This window comes from Podarcis liolepis (genome assembly GCF_965112155.1).
Source record: "Podarcis liolepis genome assembly, chromosome: 11".
NCBI classification, from domain to species: Eukaryota; Metazoa; Chordata; class Lepidosauria; order Squamata; family Lacertidae; genus Podarcis; species Podarcis liolepis.
In genome coordinates, this window is record NC_139565.1 from 39872977 (window position 1) to 39893052 (window position 20076).

General features: G+C 40.1%; 1 protein-coding gene across 2 annotated transcripts in view; it reads right to left on the reverse strand.

Moving 5' to 3' along the window:
• Positions 1-7666: 7666 nt before the first annotated feature.
• RGS7BP (regulator of G protein signaling 7 binding protein) overlaps positions 7667-20076 on the reverse strand; it is a 54608-nt gene continuing 42198 nt past the window's right edge. For both annotated transcript variants that reach the window (XM_083465544.1, XM_083465545.1), the window contains 4 exons: positions 18364-18494; positions 12455-12602; positions 11970-12040; positions 7667-8699 (listed from right to left, as the gene is read on the reverse strand). In XM_083465544.1, coding sequence (XP_083321670.1) covers positions 8602-8699; positions 11970-12040; positions 12455-12602; positions 18364-18494 — 448 coding nt within the window. In that variant the 3' untranslated portion in view covers positions 7667-8601. The remainder of the gene's footprint in view (positions 8700-11969; positions 12041-12454; positions 12603-18363; positions 18495-20076) is intronic.

A 20076-nucleotide genomic window follows, 5' to 3' on the forward strand; every position in this document is an offset into this window, starting at 1 on the left:
TTAATAAACTAGGTGGCCTGAGGTGTGCTTTTATAGTTCATCCTCAGCACTTTTCCATGATGTGGAAGTAGTGGCTGGACTATGAAAATTGGTTCAAATCCGCACTTGGTCATGAAGCTTAGTGGATGACCTTGAGCCAGTCACATACAGTCAATCTAACCTACTGGTTTAGCGTGAAGAGAAAGGAGCTCATTGGAGAAAGGGTAAGATAAAAATAAATGCCAGTCTATTTTGCAGGATTGTTGTAAGGAGGATAATGTATGTGAGATGCAACAAAAGCTCTAAAGTGCTATATAAGTACTATAAAGCTTTTGTTACAAGAGTTTGGCCACACAAATATTGTTCCATCTTGTCTAGCACAAATGCTTTCTGAGTTAAACATGAGAAAACAGCATTCTGTGTTTGTATAAGACTACAAGTAAAAATAAGCAGTGTGAAATGTTCTGTCTTTAAGAAAACAGTCACATACACTTCTGCAAGTTATAATTAATTTTCACTCTAACTAAACATTCTGTGTCCTTTATAATTACGGAACTGTTAGAAGTTATTTGTAACGTCAAGAGGGCTCAATGCCTACATTCTTGAGCAGAAAGAATCTACAGATGTTGCATTTTTAGGCCAGTATCTAATCTCCTTGGCTTTGCAAAAAGTAACAAAAACAAAAACACAAAGACATTAATGATGAAGGCAAGGCAAACCAGCGCAGCAATCCCCAGTTCAACCAATGCTCCTAAACTGAAATACAAAAGAATAATAATTTATATTCATGTTAAATGACAAAAAGAAGCACAAATACTGACTATACAGTGACATTAAATGTTGTGGAATCAGTATAAAATATTATTTTTTTCACACCATTAGATACTCTATTTAATAAAATTAGCTACCAATGTCCTACTGTCTTATGATACATAGTGAGCATTTCCTCAATTTGCAGTCTATAAGCTGTTTCTGCACTTCCAAAACAGGAATGTCCTAAAGGAACAATGTGACCCAAATATGATATGATAATATTTATTGCAGTTATATTCCACTCTGTCTCCAGGCAGCTCAAAATTTTAAAATCCTAAATAAAATAAACATTTTGGCTTCAGTTGTTTATTTTCACAAAGTATGTTTTTGTGAAAATAACATAATCCATAAATTATTTCATATTTCATTATATTTTGTCCTCCTACCAAACCAATTTTCTCATTAAAAGTATTTCTTAGACTTATTTTTTTCTGTACTTACTTCCTGCTTCTAGTGAAACCCCCCTTTCTTGCATCACTCTCATTGATCCTCATATTGTAAAGTTTATTTAACAGAATTGGTATGCTGCTTACCTGTAAAAACCTCTCAGCAGCTCACAAAAAACCCCACCTTTTCCCACTTCAGATATCACGTTTTCCCACTGCACAACTGCACAGAAACATCAGAAACTGCCTCATAACACAGGCTTGCCAATTGTTAATTTCTTATTTAATATAAGACAGTGCTACTCACTTTGTAAGCCAGAACATGAGGCTATTAACACAACTGGATAGGAAAATGAAAATAACCACAATGAAAATAACCACATGAGCAAGCTAAAAAGTCCTATCGCCAACCCATAATAATGAGAGACAATATTTAACTCTATAATTAACCACTACTACACTGTGATGGAAGAAGCTATGCTCCCTCTTGCCCCACACAGTGCATACAGGAGGCAGGACAAGCTAAGGATTTTCTGGAGTGTATCCAGTTATTGTGGTGGCCCCAATCCAAGCCTCTGCTATACAGTACACTTGCAACTTGTGTGCACTTAACTTGTGCACATTCAGCTTTTTGCACCTGGCAAAAAACAAAACAAAACATTGGAAAGAGGTTAGAAGTCTGGAAAAAAGACTTTGGCCAATCCTGCCTGCTATTGTACAGGACTATACATAATTTTGACTTTAGGCGATATCCCCTGAACGTAACCGCCACGTAAGTTGTGGGTTTACTGTACTAGCCTGGAGTAAGCACAGCAACAGATGACATTTTCAGTGTCCCCACCACCGTCTTCTACCCTGAAGTGGTGGCTCTGCGAATTTATTCCACCTCACTACCGTTCGGAGTTGGCATTGCCCCTTAATCACTGTATGCTGCTAGGAGAGGACTAGGTTAACAGGCGACTAATAACACATAAATTCAATCAAAGAACAAAAGCACGAGCACCCCTCCTGGAAAGCATTAATAAATCTCGCCCACCGGGGGAAAGACTTCACCCCACTTCCTTGCCAGATGCTTTATCTGATTCTGCTCTGCTTCTTGACCACCTGTTTATAATGCCTTTAAACTGGATTTCATGGTCTGTATAATTATGTGCAGTAACCTGCTGTAGTTCAGTGCCGAGGGCCTTCTGGAGGGTCCTTCACTGTGAGAAGCCAAGTTACAGGGAACCAGGCAGAGGGCCTTCTAGGTAGTGGCACCCTCCACCAGATGTCAAAGAGAAGAACAACTACCAGACTTTAAGAAGACATCTGAAGGCAGCCCAGTTTCAGGAAGCTTTTAATGTTTAACAGACCACTGTATTTTAATATTTTGTTGGAAGCCGCCCAGAGTGGCTGGGGAAACCCAGCCAGATGGGCAGGGTATAAATAATAACAATATTATTATTATTATTATTTAGGGAAGCAATCACAAACGAGAGGGACCCAGAGCATGGGTGTAGTCAGGGGCATAGGAAGACGGGGCGGTGGGGGCGGTTCGCCCTGGGTGTCATCCCAGGGGGGGGGGGTGACAAAAAAACCCTGGGCGGATCGCCGCCGCGCCGGATCACACCCCCTGGGCACAATTGCTGCCGAGAGGATCGCCCTGCCCTCAGGTGCATGGAATGTGCGCCACTCTGGGTGCCCGAGCAGCTAGCTCCACCGCTGGGTGTAGCCAAGACAACCCCACCATCAATCTAAATCAATACAAATCTGGTTCTGCCCCCCGCCCAACAAAAATCCTGGCTACGCCCATGACCCTGAGGGCCATCTAGTCCTGCAATGGAGGAATAGGCACAGCTGTCCCATACGAGGATTGAACCTGCAAACTTGGCATTACCAGCTCCATCCAGGCCTAAAGAGGCCAGGCCAAAAAAAGGGCGGTGACTGGAAGAGAGATCTCTGCTTCTCTCTCGTAAGACAACCCCGCTGGATCAGGCCAATGGCCCATCTAGGGTCATTTAGATGCCTGAGGAAAACCCGCAAGCGGGACCGACCGGGCCCCAAGAGCCCTCTTCTCCTCCCTCGGTTTCCCGCCATGGGCATTCAGAGCCTCGCCCTCGGGGCTACTAGGCCATGGCTAGCCATATCCTCCATGAATTCTCCAAGCCCCCCTTTTTAAACCCCTCTCGGCCCACACTTTCCCTCGCAGCTCCCCCCGCCAGGGGCTCCCTGTTAACGTCCCTTCGGTCCCTGCTTTCCCCTCCGGCAACAGCCCCGGCCTCTTCCCGGGTCCCGCCCGGCAAGAAGGCCGGCGAGGATTCGCCTTCGCCCTGGGCTGATTCCTCATTGCACTCTCTCTCTGCACGTGCGGTTCGCAGAGAGACGGCAGAAATTCAACAGGTGCACCACCGCGTGAGCCAAACTTCACACGTAGTACACTTCACCCATATACCTGTGTGCATTCTTTCATATAGCCTCAATACAGAACTTTGCTATTCCCCGCCCGCCCGTTGATTTTAATATTTCATTTCAACCCAGTTTCCCATTTTATCAAGGCCATTTTGAATGTCATTCCCGCCTTCTGGTGTGTATCAAAACCAATTTTGTGCAATCTGCAAACTTCTTCTTTTACAGATTTCCTCCACTCTATAACTTAAAAACCATTAATAAAAATACTGGAAGTACTGGACTCAGGACAAAACCCTGTGGCGTCCCACTTGAAAGCTCCCACAAAGCACCATCAAACGATAGGTTGCTTCTATGTCCACAGATATGTTCTGTGATCTATGTTTTTATCATCCTGTGTAAAAATCATGAGAATCTGTGCCTTGAACCATTGGTTTTGTGCTAGAATCAGATCTGTGATTTTTACTGTATGATCTTCCACTGGAAGCTTTAATTTGCTGATTTTGGGTGAATACTGGGTAAAATCATGCACATTCAAAAGGATTAGCTTTAATTTTAGTTTTATATCTTTTATCCCAACTCTATGGAATAGTTAATAAAAGTTATTTTTTTCTTTCTCTCTAGGGGAGGCAGCTAGAGGGGACAGTCACCACAGCACTCTATTAAAATTTGCGATGTGTCAATGTATTGCCAATTCTTGCACTAGATACACTTTTAAAAGCCATTGAGAATTATTTCTTGAATCATCCTGCATTATAACTCAATTTAATCTTTACCTTTTATTTCCTTTATTCTAGTCAGATGAGAAGGGATGCCAAATCCCAAATTATGAAGAATCTATCATACTGCTTTTGTTCTGAAAATTTAAATCTTATGAATAACCTACATTCAACTCAAAAGCACATAACTAGTATCCTCCAATAAAATATATTGTACTTAAAAACTTGGGATTTGGCATCCTTTCTCATCTGACTAGAATAAAGGAAATAAAAGGTAAAGATTAAATTGAGTTATAATGCAGGATGATTTTTAGTTAAAGTCTTATGTTCTCTGTGTCTATTATAGTGTAATTACCTTTTTTGGTGCAGAATACAGAAAAATGACAAGTTAAAACTATTCTGTTTTGGAGATTTTTCTTGAAAGAGAGGACAATTTTAAAATTAAATTCATTTCCTATATTGCAGGAACTTTCTCATCCCATCTGCCTTCTGAGTCATTTCTGCTCTTCAGAATTCATATTGAGATCCATTCATTCAACATAAAAAACTAGATTCCCTTCTACCAATATATTCTTCTGTCATGTGTCAATTCTATTTTCTGCCTGCACAATAATAATGTGCATTCAATTCACTGATGTACAATAACATTTCCCCCCCAGCTAGTATAGTAATTTTTGCAATACTCAAGGCAAAAAGGACTGCCCTTGTATTATACGCGTTTTTAGGTAGAAAAATTACCTAAGGGCCAAATTGCATGTTATATGAAACATGTTGTTGAGCATTGTATGAACAAACGGGGGGTGCGGGTGGTAAGTCTCTGGACTTCAGTGTGCAGGGAGAAAGGGGTTAACCCAGTCTTGATGGACATCCCCCCCTCCAAGTTGCTTTGACATGGGAGGGAAAACTGCCATTCAAACAGTGGTAATTGTGAACCAAGCTGCTATAACCCTCATCTCTGTCTTGTTGTTATTTAGTCGTTTAGTTGTCTCAGACTCTTCATGACCCCATGGACCAGAGCACGCCAGGCACTCCTGTCTTCCACTGCCTCCCACAGTTTGGTCAAACTCAGGCTGGTAGCTTCGAGAACACTGTCCAACCATCTCATCCTCTGCCGTCCCCTTCTCCTTGTGCCCTCAATCTTTCCCAGCATCAATCAGGGTCTTTTCCAGGGAGTCTTCTCTTCTCATGAGGTGGCCAGTAAGTGTAAAAAGGACATGGTCATCTTGCACCCTCTCATCCCCCCCCCCCCAGGGATTGTGCAGTCATTTGCAAGCAACATTTGAAGTGAAGATTGGGATATCATTCATACTGTAGTCCACTTTTTTGCTACTTGGTGGTAGCACCCAGCTTTGGAACTCACTCCCCTCTGAAATATGGCTGACACTACTCTTTTAACCTTTTTGCACAAGCTGAAGACCTGGTTATTTACCAAGGTGGACTAATTTAGTGCCAGTGTTGAGATGGTCAGAATCATCTGTTTTGTTTTGTTTTAGTAGTACCTGTAGGATGCATCTAGATTTGTTTCCATTTCTAATCCACCTGGATAAGAAAGATAAAATAATACTAGGGCCTTATTTCTGAGTAAACAGGCATACAATTGTGCTGTTAAACAATATACAAGCTCTGTTCCACACATTGTTGTGCTGAGTGTTGATAAACAACTCTCACTTTGCTGTTCATTAGGAGGAAGTTTCCCTCTTTGTGTAGAAGGCATCACTAGACTAATAATCCAATCCTCTGAGAAGTACATAGATTTGCCTTGATGGTGTAGTGAGAATCAACATTATTTTTTAGATTATTTCCCCCCCTAGAGTCTGTGCAGTAATTTGCAAGCAACATTTGAAGTAAAGATTTGGACATCATTTACACTTTAGTCCACTTTTTTGCTACTTGGTGGTAGCATTTGATATATTGGTCTGTTATTTTTGCTCCACCTTAAGCAATTGGATTGGTGCCTAAAACTCCATGAAACAGATAAAATAATACAATATGGCATTATGTATCCCTTTCACTAGCTTAAACTAGGTGTTCAGAAACAAGCTCAAGTCTGGGAACCTGGCTATCAATATTTCAGCTTCAAAGCCAAGGAAGAAGGGGGCAATTCACAATGTAGAAGGCAAGAAAGCTTTGCTGAACGTTCCTCCTTGAATGCTGCTTTTGTCCTTTAAACATCTTCCTCAGCAATTATTTAAGAGACATTCTTGCTATATGTATGAAGAAGTAGGACTGCAGCCTAGACTGCAGAGGGGAAGTGGCAGGCAGATGGATTAAGCCAGAGGACGGCAACCTAAGGCCCATGGGCCAGTTCTGGCACATGACCTTCCTGGAACCGGCCCATGGCTGTACCGTGGATCCGCGTGGGGATTCTGTGCTTTTTTTTCATGGCACCATTTTTTTCTCACTGCAGGGACTGACTTCCAGGTCAGAAGAGCACTGGAAATAGCATATGCGCACAGGTGCTCCTCACCCAGAGCACCTGTACTTTTGTGTCACGCTACTTCTGGTGCACTTCTGGGACGGAGGAGCGCCTGTGCACATGTGCGCACACTATTTCCGGCGCTTTTCCAACCTGGAAGAGCACCAGAAATAGCTTGAGCACATGCATGGGAGCACACACTCCGGCCCACCAAGAGGTCTGCTAGGGAATGGACCAGACCGGCCTCAAAAAATGTTGCTGACCCGTGGTCAGCCTCTAAGCAGTCCACCTCTAAGCACACATTTGCTACAAATTGCACCTTCATTCTACTGTTTTGCACAGATGAAGTGGAAGAGCAAGGTAACCAGGTCATTGAACCACAGAATTGTAGACTTGGAAGGGTCTTAGAGAGTCATCTAGTCCAACCTTCTGCAATGCAGGGATCTCAAGTACAGGCCAGACCATGTGTGGATTTGCAGATAACATGGAAACATGGTTTCGCACTACTTACTGCATGAGCTACAACACTCCTACCTCCTCCATCTTGGCCAGGAGAAGGACTTCTGCCACACTTATTTTCAGTTTCTATGAGTCTTGGTTTATTCATGCTCCAGAGATGGTCTTTTTAAACAAACTGAGAAACCAGCTTCATAATCCATGAGTTGAATTTGCTGCTTTTGAAACTTACAGGAGTTTATTTTAGACCACAAACACACCCGTTTGTACATAACAATAGGGCAGGAATTATGGAAACTGAAAGTAAACATGGCAGAAATCCTTACCCCAGCTGTGTGGGAACATAGAATTTGCAAGTCTGAGGCTTTGGTCAGACTCATTCTAACTTGTGCCGTAGTGGTAAGCCATGTGAATGAGACCAATGATTCAAATTCTTCTAAACAAAGCTGGCAAGATGGGTAGAGGCAACCATACATGGTATTTAGCTATACAATTATTACCCAAAAGACATGTTTTAGTTTAACTAAAAAATATTTATTAACAATGTAAAATGTTTAATATTTTACAGTTAGAGCTACTTCTGGCATGCCCTAAAAGCAGTAACACTAAATTGATGTTCAGACACCATGCTTCAACCTTTAATGGAGACAAAATAGGATAATTTGCTTTACATCTGTGGATTTTATAGTTTCCTACACCATCTTTTAAATTTTTAGCCTTTCTTCCCAAAGCTGAAATAGATACATTTGTGGGGGGTTTAAAAAGTAAATTAGCTATTTCTATGCATTGTACATATGTAGATATAACTATCTCATATTTACAGGATCAACATATCGATGTTATGTTGCTTGTGTAATAGAAATTAAGATATTGTATTATGAAGCTCTTGTATAAGTTGAGATATAGAGTGGAAGACTAAATATGAATGAGAGCATAAAAAGCAATAGGAGAGTTTGTGCAAGTTCTCTTATGATATTGGCTCTTTTTATTTTAGCTTTTTAGAACTTAAGCACAGTTTTGCCGTTCTAAATAGTTTTCTATGGATTAGGATTGCTTAATAGAATATGTTCAAATAGTTTAACATCATACTAGCAAGAGCTACAGTCCTACTATTGTACTGTACACAATTGGCTGTGGTGGTTTGTACACGAAATAAAAAAATCTGAATGTTTTATTTCATAATTATAATATCTGCATCTAATCATAGAATGGTTTAAATCAGGCATGCAGTATGCCATTAAAAAAAGTTAAAAATATTCTTCATAATGTTAAATCGGTTTCCTGATTTGGTTCTTATCAGCAACAAATTGTAAAACTCTTGAAAAGGAGGGAAGAAATAATTAGTCGTGTAGAAAACACACACTACCACTTAGAGCATTAAGGTTTATCCCGCTAAAGGTCAAATTGTATTGGCTGTGGTCATCTGTGCATTTCTGTACTGGATCATCTAGCTTGAGACAAGACAGCACAATCCGAAGAACCTCCGCTTCCGTCTTCGCACTAATGGATAAGGAGTTGAAGTCAAGTTTAGGAGGCTGCTGTCATCTGCGATTTAAAAAAACAAAAGATAGAATTAAGCTGAGCAGCAGCAAAGCATATATTCTGAAGGACATGTTTTCTGTGTGTTACTTCAGAGTTTTGCAACCTGTGGGTCACGATCTGCAAGGGGGTGGGTGGGCTTTGTAAAGAAACCCTAGATGCCAATTCATGATGAATTGGCATGATGAATACCTCTTACCACTTTTTGATTTGTTGGCTTATTATAACATGTTGACACTTGTAACCAAATATCAGAAAAGCTTGAGTCTTACATCTTAGCACTTGGGAACTGCTCTGATAGCTGAAGCAGATCTGGTGAGACATTTATACTGGAAGTTGTTTTGAGTGCCTATTACAGCTCGCCTCTAATGCACCAGCACATGGCATCTTTCATCAAATTCTATACTAATAGGGGGGGTTGTGTAAATTTTGGCTTGAATGCCTCAAGTAACAGTCATAAAACAAGCAAACCTGCAGTTAAAATGCATGGAACAAAAAACTGCCAAAGATGTAAAGTCCAAAATCCATGTGGCAATAAACTGATGGGTCACCATACCAAGTAAATGTGGACTTCTGAGTTACCATAACCACTGCTTTACTTTACAATGAGGTAAGGTGAGGCAGCTGCTTCAAATGATGGATCCTGGCTGCCAGTAGGACTGGTAGAGTGGGATTCAAACAGATAGAAATCATGAGGTTCAATCCTCTGCGAAGTTCTCCTGCACAAGTTTCATTGAAAAGAATGGAAGCTATGCAGGAATTTTAATGGCTCTGCATGGGAGAACCTCCTGCTGAACTGTAATAAAAAAAATTCTCCCTCTCTTACAATGATAAAATTCAGATACACCACACTAAGCGGAACACTGGAAGATTCAGGACAAAAGAAAATACAGTGGTACCTTGGAAGTAGAACGGAAATTCTGCAGCCAATTGGAAGCCACAACAGATGTTCGGGTTCCAAAGAACGTTCGCAAACCGGAACACTCACTTCCGGGTTTGCGGCGTTCGGGAGCCGAAGAAGAAGAAGAGTTTGGATTTGATATTCCGCTTCATCACTCCCCTAAAGAGTCTCAAAGCGGCTAACATTCTCCTTTCCCTTCCTCCCCCACAACAAACACTCTGTGAGGTGAGTGAGGCTGAGAGACTTCAAAGAAGTGTGACTAGCCCAAGGTCACCCAGCAGCTGCATGTGGAGGAACGGAGACGCGAACCCGGTTCCCCAGATTACGAGACTACCACTTTTAACCACTACACCACGCTGGTGTTCGACTTCCGAGGTATGACTGTACGTCTTTTAAGCAACACCCGGTGAAACTATGGAATTCACTTCCACAAGAGGCAGCGACGGCCACTAACTTGAATAGCTTTTAAAAGAGGCTATGATAAATTCATGGAGGATAAGGCTCTCAATGACTACTAGCCATGATGGATGTGTTCCTGCTCCATGGTTGGAGGCGTTATGTCTCTGAATACGGTTGCTAGGAATCACAGGTAGGGAGAGCCCTATTGCATTTAGGTCCTGCTTCTGGGCATCCCGTAGGTAACTGGTTGACTACTGTAATAACAGGATGCTAGATTAGATGGGCCACTGGCCTGATCCTGCAGGCTCTTATGTTCCTAAACACTGCTAAATGGCGGGAGACAGGAACACTGTTTAGGGGTTTTGCCTCTGGCACTGAAATGGCTTGGGCCAGCCCTGCACATACATGAGCTTCAACAGCTCACTGCAAGTATTTCTCCATGAAGAAAAATGTATAATTTGAAATTGGCTCAGGGAGGGAAAATCTTCAAATTTATTCTGAAACCAGTGCTTAAATTCATTTTGTAAGGTGTGAAAAAGGACCCAGATGAATGGGAGATTAAAACTAATCATTGAGTGGCAAATAGCAATGAGGGCTATCATACTGAACAACAAAATGTGAGTTTTGTTGGCAACCTCCATTTAAACTCCACAGGATTATTTGAATTTATTTTCCATGTTTTAGTAGAGAAGTACCGTAACTCCTCTAGGCACAGCTAGTTGAACATTATGCCCCTTCATAATTTAGCGTTGTCCAGCTCTTAATTCCTTAAATTGCTAATGATTACCTAGTTAATAATTATTTATTTCTACCCCATACTTTTACTTTTATACCCAAAGAAGCTTACAAATACATGAAACAAAAATAAATCCAACCATCATCTATACAGGAGAAGCAGTCCCTAAGATAAACCAGGCCCAATTAGGATTTTAGAGACCAAAACGACCACTTTGAATTGAGACAGAAGACCAGAGTTGTATGTTCTGATCTATGGGTACCAGGCAAGGTCTGATTGCAACATCACTAGCAATATTATTCATATAGTGCCATCAAGTTTACAAAGTAACATGAGAGAGAAAAATAGCAGGTTTGAGAAGCATGCAATTTAAACTTCTTTTTTTATTTTTGCGTGTTTTAATTACCCATATATACAACCTGAACTTGCTATGGAGAAGTTCAGAGCATCAGTATTCCAAGAGGGTTCTGCTTCTCCCATAGGTACAGAAATATTCTTGCCCTTCAGCTTGCCTTGCTCCCTCAAGTCACACCACAGTTTCTTCTAACCTTGCTAACCTAAACCTTGCCCTTTTTCTTTTTCATTTTTTTCATTTATTTATTGAATTTATACCGCCATATAGACAGAGGTCTCAGGGTGGTTTATTAATTTTATTTACAGATATTTTTTCGAAATAAATAATAATTAAACAACATTTTGGGTTTTACAATAAATCAGTCAACCTAGGACTTTCCCTCTCTCCCTCCATGGTTCCCCCAAAATTTCAATTTGTGCTGCATATTATAGTTACTCCATGCCTTTGCTTCTACAAAAAAAACAAAAACAAACAAGCAACAACAACAAAATTCCACTGTCGTTTCCATTGCTGCTCTCAGTCAAATCCTATTTGCATCTTAACATGTTTACACTGAGTTTTTAAATAACCCACAAACATTTTCCAATCTTCCTTGGCATGCAATTTAAATTTCAACAATAGGGAGACCATAGAGGGAAAGTATGAATGGAAAGAAAGAGGTAAGAATAAAGGGATGTATATGAGCGCAAACTTTATTTCAACTGGGGTAAAGGCTAAGAAGCTATGCCACACTTCTATCAAAAAATGTTTAATAATTTAGAGGAACGTTACATTGTCAAACCCTTTCTCTATTTAGAATATTAGGAGTTTGCTTAACATTACCAGAAGAAACCAAGTCTGATCACTTAACTAGCCAATTATCAGATGCAGAAAAGAAAGACTTACCTTGATTTTTCAGTGGCAAAGGCATAGTCTCCCTGAGTTTGCTTAAAAGGTTTTTCATTTCTCTCATATCCCTGTAGAAATGAAGCACAGAACTGTTCAAATAGAACAGACATTGCTTAAGCTTAGATAAAAGCTACTTCTGCTTTTCAGGATTCCAAGAATAGTACTACGTCTGAACAAAAAGGATAAAAATAAAATAAAAATCAGAATGTTGGACTGAATAATTTTTGCAAATGTCTAATGGACAAGTGATGGAGTTATTATAAAAAAGACCACTGTAAGTCTCCAATTTTATTCAAGTATGTTCTTCCACTGTGATCACTAATAAAGATTAAGAAGGAGAATGGCTGCTCATTCAGAGGCAATTTTTATTCCAGCAAGCTTTTTGTGAAGTTTCATGAAGGGATGTGGAGACAAAGGGCTACTTCCACACATGCCTCAGTGTTTAATGGGATCAAATTAGGAATAATAAATAGAAAACATACCTGTCAGTATTTTCAATATCCGTGGAAACCTGCCATAAATGTTGTTGGATGTCTGTTGGTGAAGATGACGTGTCTTCTAAAATAGGGACTTCTGAACTCTCCTCTACTTTACTGTCTATGCTCTTGGGTGCTGCACAAGTCTCTATCCCTTTCAAATGGTCAAAAACAAAACAAACTATAATTACAAAAAACCCTCATAACCACATTTCCCCACACCCAGCATCTCTCATTCTTGAAATATATATTGCTGGACCTGAGTGCTATGTATACTATGAACTAATGAAATAAGGTAAATAAATAAAAATTCTGTACTATGGAAAGTTCAATTCTGTGTGACCTATATAAATAATGAAATTTTGCGTGGGTTTACATATTCTGCAGAGTTCATTCCCCTTCTATTAAGTAAAGGAAAGTGAACAACTAGTGAGGTACGCAGCCTGATACCTCCTGGCAACTTTTATTTCTTATTTATTAAATTTCTATTCTATTACTCTTCCCAAAGAAGTCCAGCTTCTCTTTAGCCACCCCTCTTGTTTCTATGGTTCCACCACCTATTGTTATGCACACATTTCCAAGGCTATCTTTGCTTATGAACTCTATTTATAGCATGAAATTATTTGTCAATGATTCCTCTTCCCTCATGCAGCCCCATTCTTATCACAAAGCATTTTGTAATGATCTCCTTAACTAATTTGTCTGTCAGACATCATTAAATGCAATTGCTGTACAGCACTCTACAAACTTTTTGAGTCATTATTGATATTTCTGCTATGAAATCTCTATGTATATATATGATTTCTAGACTGCCATTCATCACACAGTGAACTTGGGGAAGTTTCCAACATAATATAAATACAATAAAATATAGTACATAAAAAACAATGATTAAATAAAACACAGCAGTGCAGAATAAACCTGAAGCATCAGGCAACATCTACACCAATTTTAGTCACCGCAACATTGAAAGTCATTTTCAGGGTCCACGTTTCTCTCTATGAAAACAGGTGAGTACATTTCAACATCTCCTCTTCAGAACATCTAAAGATCTCCCTTCCAACTTAATTTTTGTTTCATATGGCACTTGTACATTTTGAAATTAAGAGTGAGGGAACCAGAACACATTATTTAACCAATTTATTCCTTTTATGCTTACTTAGCTCAAAATTAGGCGAGAAACACACCCTAGTTTAATATTTTAACCCTGGAAAGTTAAAATATTAACTATCAAAAACTTTTATGTTCTAAGATGTTTCGCTATATGTTGCACACAAAATGCTAAACAACAAATGTGCAATGATTTTCAGTTTGGGAGGTTTATGAACTGGGTCTGGCAAATGCCGTGTAGCACTGGTTTTATTTTGGAGTGTCCTCAGCGCACCATTTTGATATCATTTTGAATTTCCATCAGGGAAGCACTGTAGCAGAGTCACAGATGTTTCGTTTTTTAAACTACCTGTTTGATTATATGAATTCCTTAGAGCATGTCTCACATTGATTTTTTTGGCCTCGTTTAGGTAAAATGCCATGCTTTGGAAATAATTCATTTAACACACAAGGTAACTCACTCAGGCTAACAAAAGTGGTCTGAGTCAAAGGGGTAAGGTGGAAAGTGATGGGCCAGCTACACAAATGTAAAAAATAAAGCAAAAGGGAGCCTTTAATAGTTTAGAGGGTTCCTTGCTCAGGATCTCTTCTAATTGAATTAAATCAAAAATTTGTTTGAATATAAGAGACAACTGAGTGCACTGTTGCAAAATAATGAATTCTTTTAGACAGCACAAGTGCTAGTTGCACACTCACAATGAGGACAAAGTAATAAACTCTGGCATTCAGCAATTTCCACATGAGAAGCACTTGATTGCCTCCAGGCAGTCGTTCCACATTTTCCAGTGCAGCAGCTCAGCCCCAGACAAAAGGGTAACTCTGAAGTGGCATCTGTGCACAGAAGGCCAACACCTTGTAAATTCCCAAATTTGTCATGAGGCATGGCTAACAAGAAGCTGCCAGACAGTTCTCAAGATTTTCCTGGTCACTGGTTCACCTGTTGATGGCTAGGATTAATTTTCACATTAGTCTTCTCTCTGCTTCTTTTTATGAAGTACACACAGGGAAGAGGTTTCAGGATGTGGCAGTAGCCAGACTTGTATCTAACTGCTAGGCCAGCCAATTTTTTCAAGGATTGTGGAAGACATGCCTAAGGACTTATCTAGACAATGCTGTCCCACAACGCAGTAAGTCAGATATTATTTTGCCAATAATTATTGTAGGGATGAGATGAATTACGAAATGCTTAGAGTGTGAGCATGCCACAGAGGAAAAACAGCTTGCTGAACAGATAAGCAGAACATTGTTTACTGAGAGCAGCCCTTGGAAGAAGAGCGTAAGGTTTCAGGACAGCTATGCCCATTTGCCCTCTAGAGGTCAGAGATTATGACCTTAGGTCACGTATTGAGAGAACCCCTTGCAATTCCAAAGATATTTGCATTCAACACATCATTTCACTAGTCAAGTAGCAACAGATTAAGCACCATATAGGAAATTTGGGCCCAGAGCCACTTTTGGTTGAAGACCTCTGCAGCACCCCAAACAGCATATGAAGCTTACATTGGTAAGCTGAGACCTCCGGATTTATAAATTCTAATAATAATAATAATAATAATAATAATAATAATAATAATAATAATAGGCACCCACTTCATACATCTCTCTGTGCTACTAGACTGGCCATCTAGTTAGACAGAGCAAATACCTTGGTAACTGTATCACTGCAGAGCATGTGTGAACGTGTTGCATGACTGACAGCTCTTGAAGAAATGAAATTATACTGTATTTTGATAACTGGTAGCATTGCCTAGGTTTCTGTGCACTCCTCCTGCAATCCTGGGCTGCATTCCTGACAATAGCCCAATCCATTTTAGGCTTTGCAAGACAGGTTACTACATTTACTGGATGTGTGTACTGGCATTACCCTTGGTACAGAGAAATAGCCCCACTGAGAGAAGGCTATGTTTTTGGATTTTAAACTATGTTATTCCTGAACTGAATTGCCATTTAATGCATGTCATCCTGAATTTTCAAAGGCATTTTGAATTTGTGGCACTGTTTTGATGTTCATTTGATATAACTGTGGAATTATTTTTAATTTATTGTTCAAACCACGGTTACATTGACTGTTCTGACATTGTTCCACTGACCTGTTCCCTACCCCCCTTGACATCTGAAGGTAGACCTGTTTAGGGAAGTTTTTAATATTTAATGCTGTATTGTTTTTAACACTCGATTGGGAGCTGCCCAGAGTAGCTGGGGAAACTCTGGGCTGGCTGGGGTATCATCATCATCATCATCATCATTATTATTATTATTATTATTGCAACTGCACAATGTTAGCCAGTGAATCTAATTTGAGTGGTGTGGGCCTCTTTCACATGGACCCAGGTGATGAATGGATGAAGCCTGCAGAGATCAATTTGCACCACATTTTCCAAATAAAGACCACTCACTTCTATTCCTACTTGGAGGCTATAGTTAACCCAAAGTTAAGCACTGTCTGGCTTTGTCATTTTGGATAATTTTCAGCCTATCTGCGCTGGGCTAAAAGGAAAAACCACCTGACCTGGTGTAGGCTACCTTCCTTTGTTCCCTATGAATATTTTCTAATAAAATTTGCAGTTATGTAACACTTTTCCTGACGGTGCCAAACACTTCAAATGTATCCTTAGTAATCCTGACAACAATGCTGTAAAATATATCTTTGTTGCCATGCTACAGATTGGGGAGAGGGTAGAAGAAAGCTGAGGAAACGCGGCCTTGCCTAAAGCTACCTAGCAAGTTCATGGTTGAAGCAAATATTCGAACCAGATGGGGCTTCCCAACTCACATTACACTGCAGCAGCTCCCCAAATTATGACTGGGAATTTAGAGCAGCAAGCTACTACAGATATGAGGGCTTATTGTGAAAGTATTATAAAAACCCAACAGCATTTGTGCATTAAAAGCATTCACCGCTTATATAAATGTGCTTTATAAATAACGACAGCTGTAAGAACAGGTCCTATTGATGGAAAGTACGTCCCCACATTTCCTAGTATTGTTTACTGGCATGAATTAACAGGGAACAGATGAGCAGAGATGCATTTCTTATATGGCTCCACAGTAGATGTGCCCAGCACAAGGCATGCTAACGTTGTCTTCTGCCCAATTAGTGTGTGGGAGGAAAGCATCGTGTTTGCAAGAGAAGGGCACATCTGGATTAGAAAGAGCTCGCTGTATTTCTGTGGAGAAGCTATTTTTGTTCTTGAGATTTTTTCCACTATACCAGCAGCCTACTTTTCCTCCTGTAGGTCAGCTCCCTCCAGGAGTAGTCTGAACTTGGGTAACTAGCTGAACTTTACAAAAGATATAAAAAGCAACAAAGAGCCCCAGGCTTTGATTCTGCAGAGTTGTTCTATACCCATGAGGAAGATGAAGTTAGCAAAAGTGCTGAAAAGCACAGCCTGCTTTTGCTAAACACCTATAAGTACAGTCTTCCCCCCTCCCCTCCTCCAGCAGAGACCAGACTTGGGCTATACTTATTCACAAATGCTAACATTTGCTCAGCTCAGCCCTTTCTGGTTCTCATGAAAACTTCCATGAAAAAGCTAACACGCATCAACTAGGCTAGCTCAGTAGACTTTCCCTTGGAAAACTGTACACAGAGCTAGTTTGGATATATGGCCACACATTCAGAGCTACACGAAAAGCAGTAGTGCTAGGCATAGAAGATGCAGCAGCTGTGAAATATATTGATGAAATGCAACCTGCTAGATATGTTGTAACATACCACAATCTATGCCAGATAGACATACGCAAGCTCAGTGTGCAGCCCACTGATAAGTATGAAAGAACTGAAGAGGACGAAGGGACTAGGCCGCAGCGGTTCTCAACCAGTGGGTCCCCAGTTGTTGTTAGACTACAGCTCCCACCATCCCTAGCTAGCAAGGCCAGAGCTCAGGGATGATGGGAGTTGTAGTCCAACAACATCTGGGGACCCACAGGTTGAGAACCTCTGGACTAGGGGGATTAGGGCTCATCCATAGGCATGACTGTCCCATGCCTAAAAAGCATGGGCATGAGAGGTTTCCCCCTTGCCCCACTCTTTTCCTAGGGAAAACCCACCCTTTAGCTATAAATCAAGGCAAACAACAATCCAGAGAAAACAACCCCTATCATTCCTAAGCACTGGCCATGTGTGCTGGAGCTGATGGGAGCTGGAATACAAGAGGACCATAGGTTCCCAATCAGTTCACCCGAGGTCTATTTAGGTGGAAAAACCAAAGAGGAACTACAGTTCTAAAAGGAAGCCATTGCATCTCTTTTAATGATTACGGGCCAATGGAAATAGTGTTGTTCTTGGATATGGGATTTTTGGGTCTAAATCCCTGCAAAACTATAAATTTTAACTATGCGTATGGAGGAGATAAGGAAGAAGGAATAGGATGTGAGGGTGGGGTGATCATGACCTTGAGCTCTTTGGATGAAAGGTAGGATCTAAATGTAACAAACAAATATTTAATAAAGATGGAAGATAGTTTTTATTATAACTTTTTTTGCTACTTATCTAAAGTTTATCTTGTAATGACTTATGGTTATGATCAAAATATTGATTCTTTCTATTTCAATGGAAGCAACTAATCCATGTGCATATTCCACTGAAATCAACAGTGTAGGCTAAGATTTCAAGAATTCTAGATGCATTTTGGTGCGGACACAGTCATCCAGAATGAGGCATAAAAGCATTCTAACATCCCATGGGCAGGCTGGTTGGAGAATAACAGATGAAGCTGCATGGCAAAAGTCCTGTTTAACACATAGCCAATGACAAGTGAAGTGAATGAAGCAAGACCAAGAGCATTTATGATGTAGGTGAATACCTTTTCGATGAAGCTGAAGTGATCCTAGTAGGCATATGGATTTTAGCATCTCTGTCGTATACATTTCTAAGCAACACTGCAACTGAATATATAGTCTACAGATCTCAGGATGAATCTCACCATCTTCTGGGCTGCAACAATATATAAAAAAATCAAACAGAAAATGTTATTTCCGTAATTTATCTGTCTCCACAGTTTAGACATTCTATTTTTGAAGAATTATATACAAACCTTGTAATTCTATAGACATATTTTAAGGTGTATGATTTAACAATACAGATGATGATAATATTATTATTGTTCTTATTATTATTTATGTATTTATACTTTGCCTTTTTCTCTGGCAGGACTCAAGGTGGCTTACAGATAAATACAAGAACTGCTAAAACGTAGAGCAATCCATCACTGAAATACAATTAAACACCGATAGAATTAAAACTATATACATATATATATAATCTGTTTAAAACATACCAATACTTTTGTAATGCTGATCTGAAATAAAAATTGCAGACAGGACCAGCTCAGCTTGTAGCCCTAAGTATACCACGAAAAAAGCATACGGGGGATGGGGGGGGGGAGAGGAGAGAAGAGGAGGCATGGTGCGAATTTCCCCACAAGATTAAGTTCTGTCCCTAAGTCTAAAAAGAGGCAATCACCCTGGGTGAGCAATGAATTCTGAGGGACTTGCAAAACAAATGTGTGAATAAAATGTCATTTCCCCTGATGTTTTATTTAACCTGGTCAAATACAGTACCTTAAAATGTTTTCAAACAGCATGCAGTACTGCACAAAGATAAAAACTGGACTAAAAAGGGGAAAGATTTAACTTAAGTACTATAATTTCTGATTCCTGTCAAAAGTAATTCCAGCCTTGGATTAAACACTATTTATAGCAGCAGATGCCACACAAGTTCAGAGTAATTACTGATTTTAAAGATCACAATTTCTCCTTTGGCTCTACCCTCTCACCCTTTTACTCCAACCAACAACCCTAGAGACACGATCAGATGCTGACTCGCTGCTCTAATGCTGCAATGCCCTGTTAATGTGCTATTTTTGCAACCCTTCTTCTTAGATTACAGCTGACTTCCGTTCTCAAATGCATGGCTGTTATCTTCATTGATTTCTTTTGAAATCACACTCATGAGGGCAAAATATCCTGTTCGGAGTATAACTTGTACAAAGATGTTCTTCAGCATCCCTGGTGGTTGTAAAAATTCATTCCTTGCACGATGTTTCAGAACTCTCTTTTTAATGCCAGCAGAGTCCTCTCAGAGGTGTTCTTATGCCAAGTTTGCAGTTAGAGTGGACCATGAGGTCAAGAGAGGCAGGCCTTTTGTTTTCTCTTTTAAAAGTGCTGGGGCCTTTTACCCCAAAAGAATGATAGGTACAGAATATATTTTATAAAATACTAGGAATTTATGAAAAATGTTGAAAAATTAAGGCCTAGGGAAATACACTTTTTCTGTAAATGTTTTCAATAATTTTCAGTTTGCACTGGGAAATTCCATGGAGCAAGGGTAGCGAACGTGGTGACCTTCAGATGTTGTTGGACTACAAGTCCCATTACCCGTATCCATTATGGTCAATGGTCAGGGATGATGGGAGTCCAACAAAACATCTGGAGGGCACCACATTGCTTACCTCCGGCTCCCTCGGCCAATAAAGCGAGATGAGCGCCGCAACCCCAGAGTCGGCCACGACTGGACC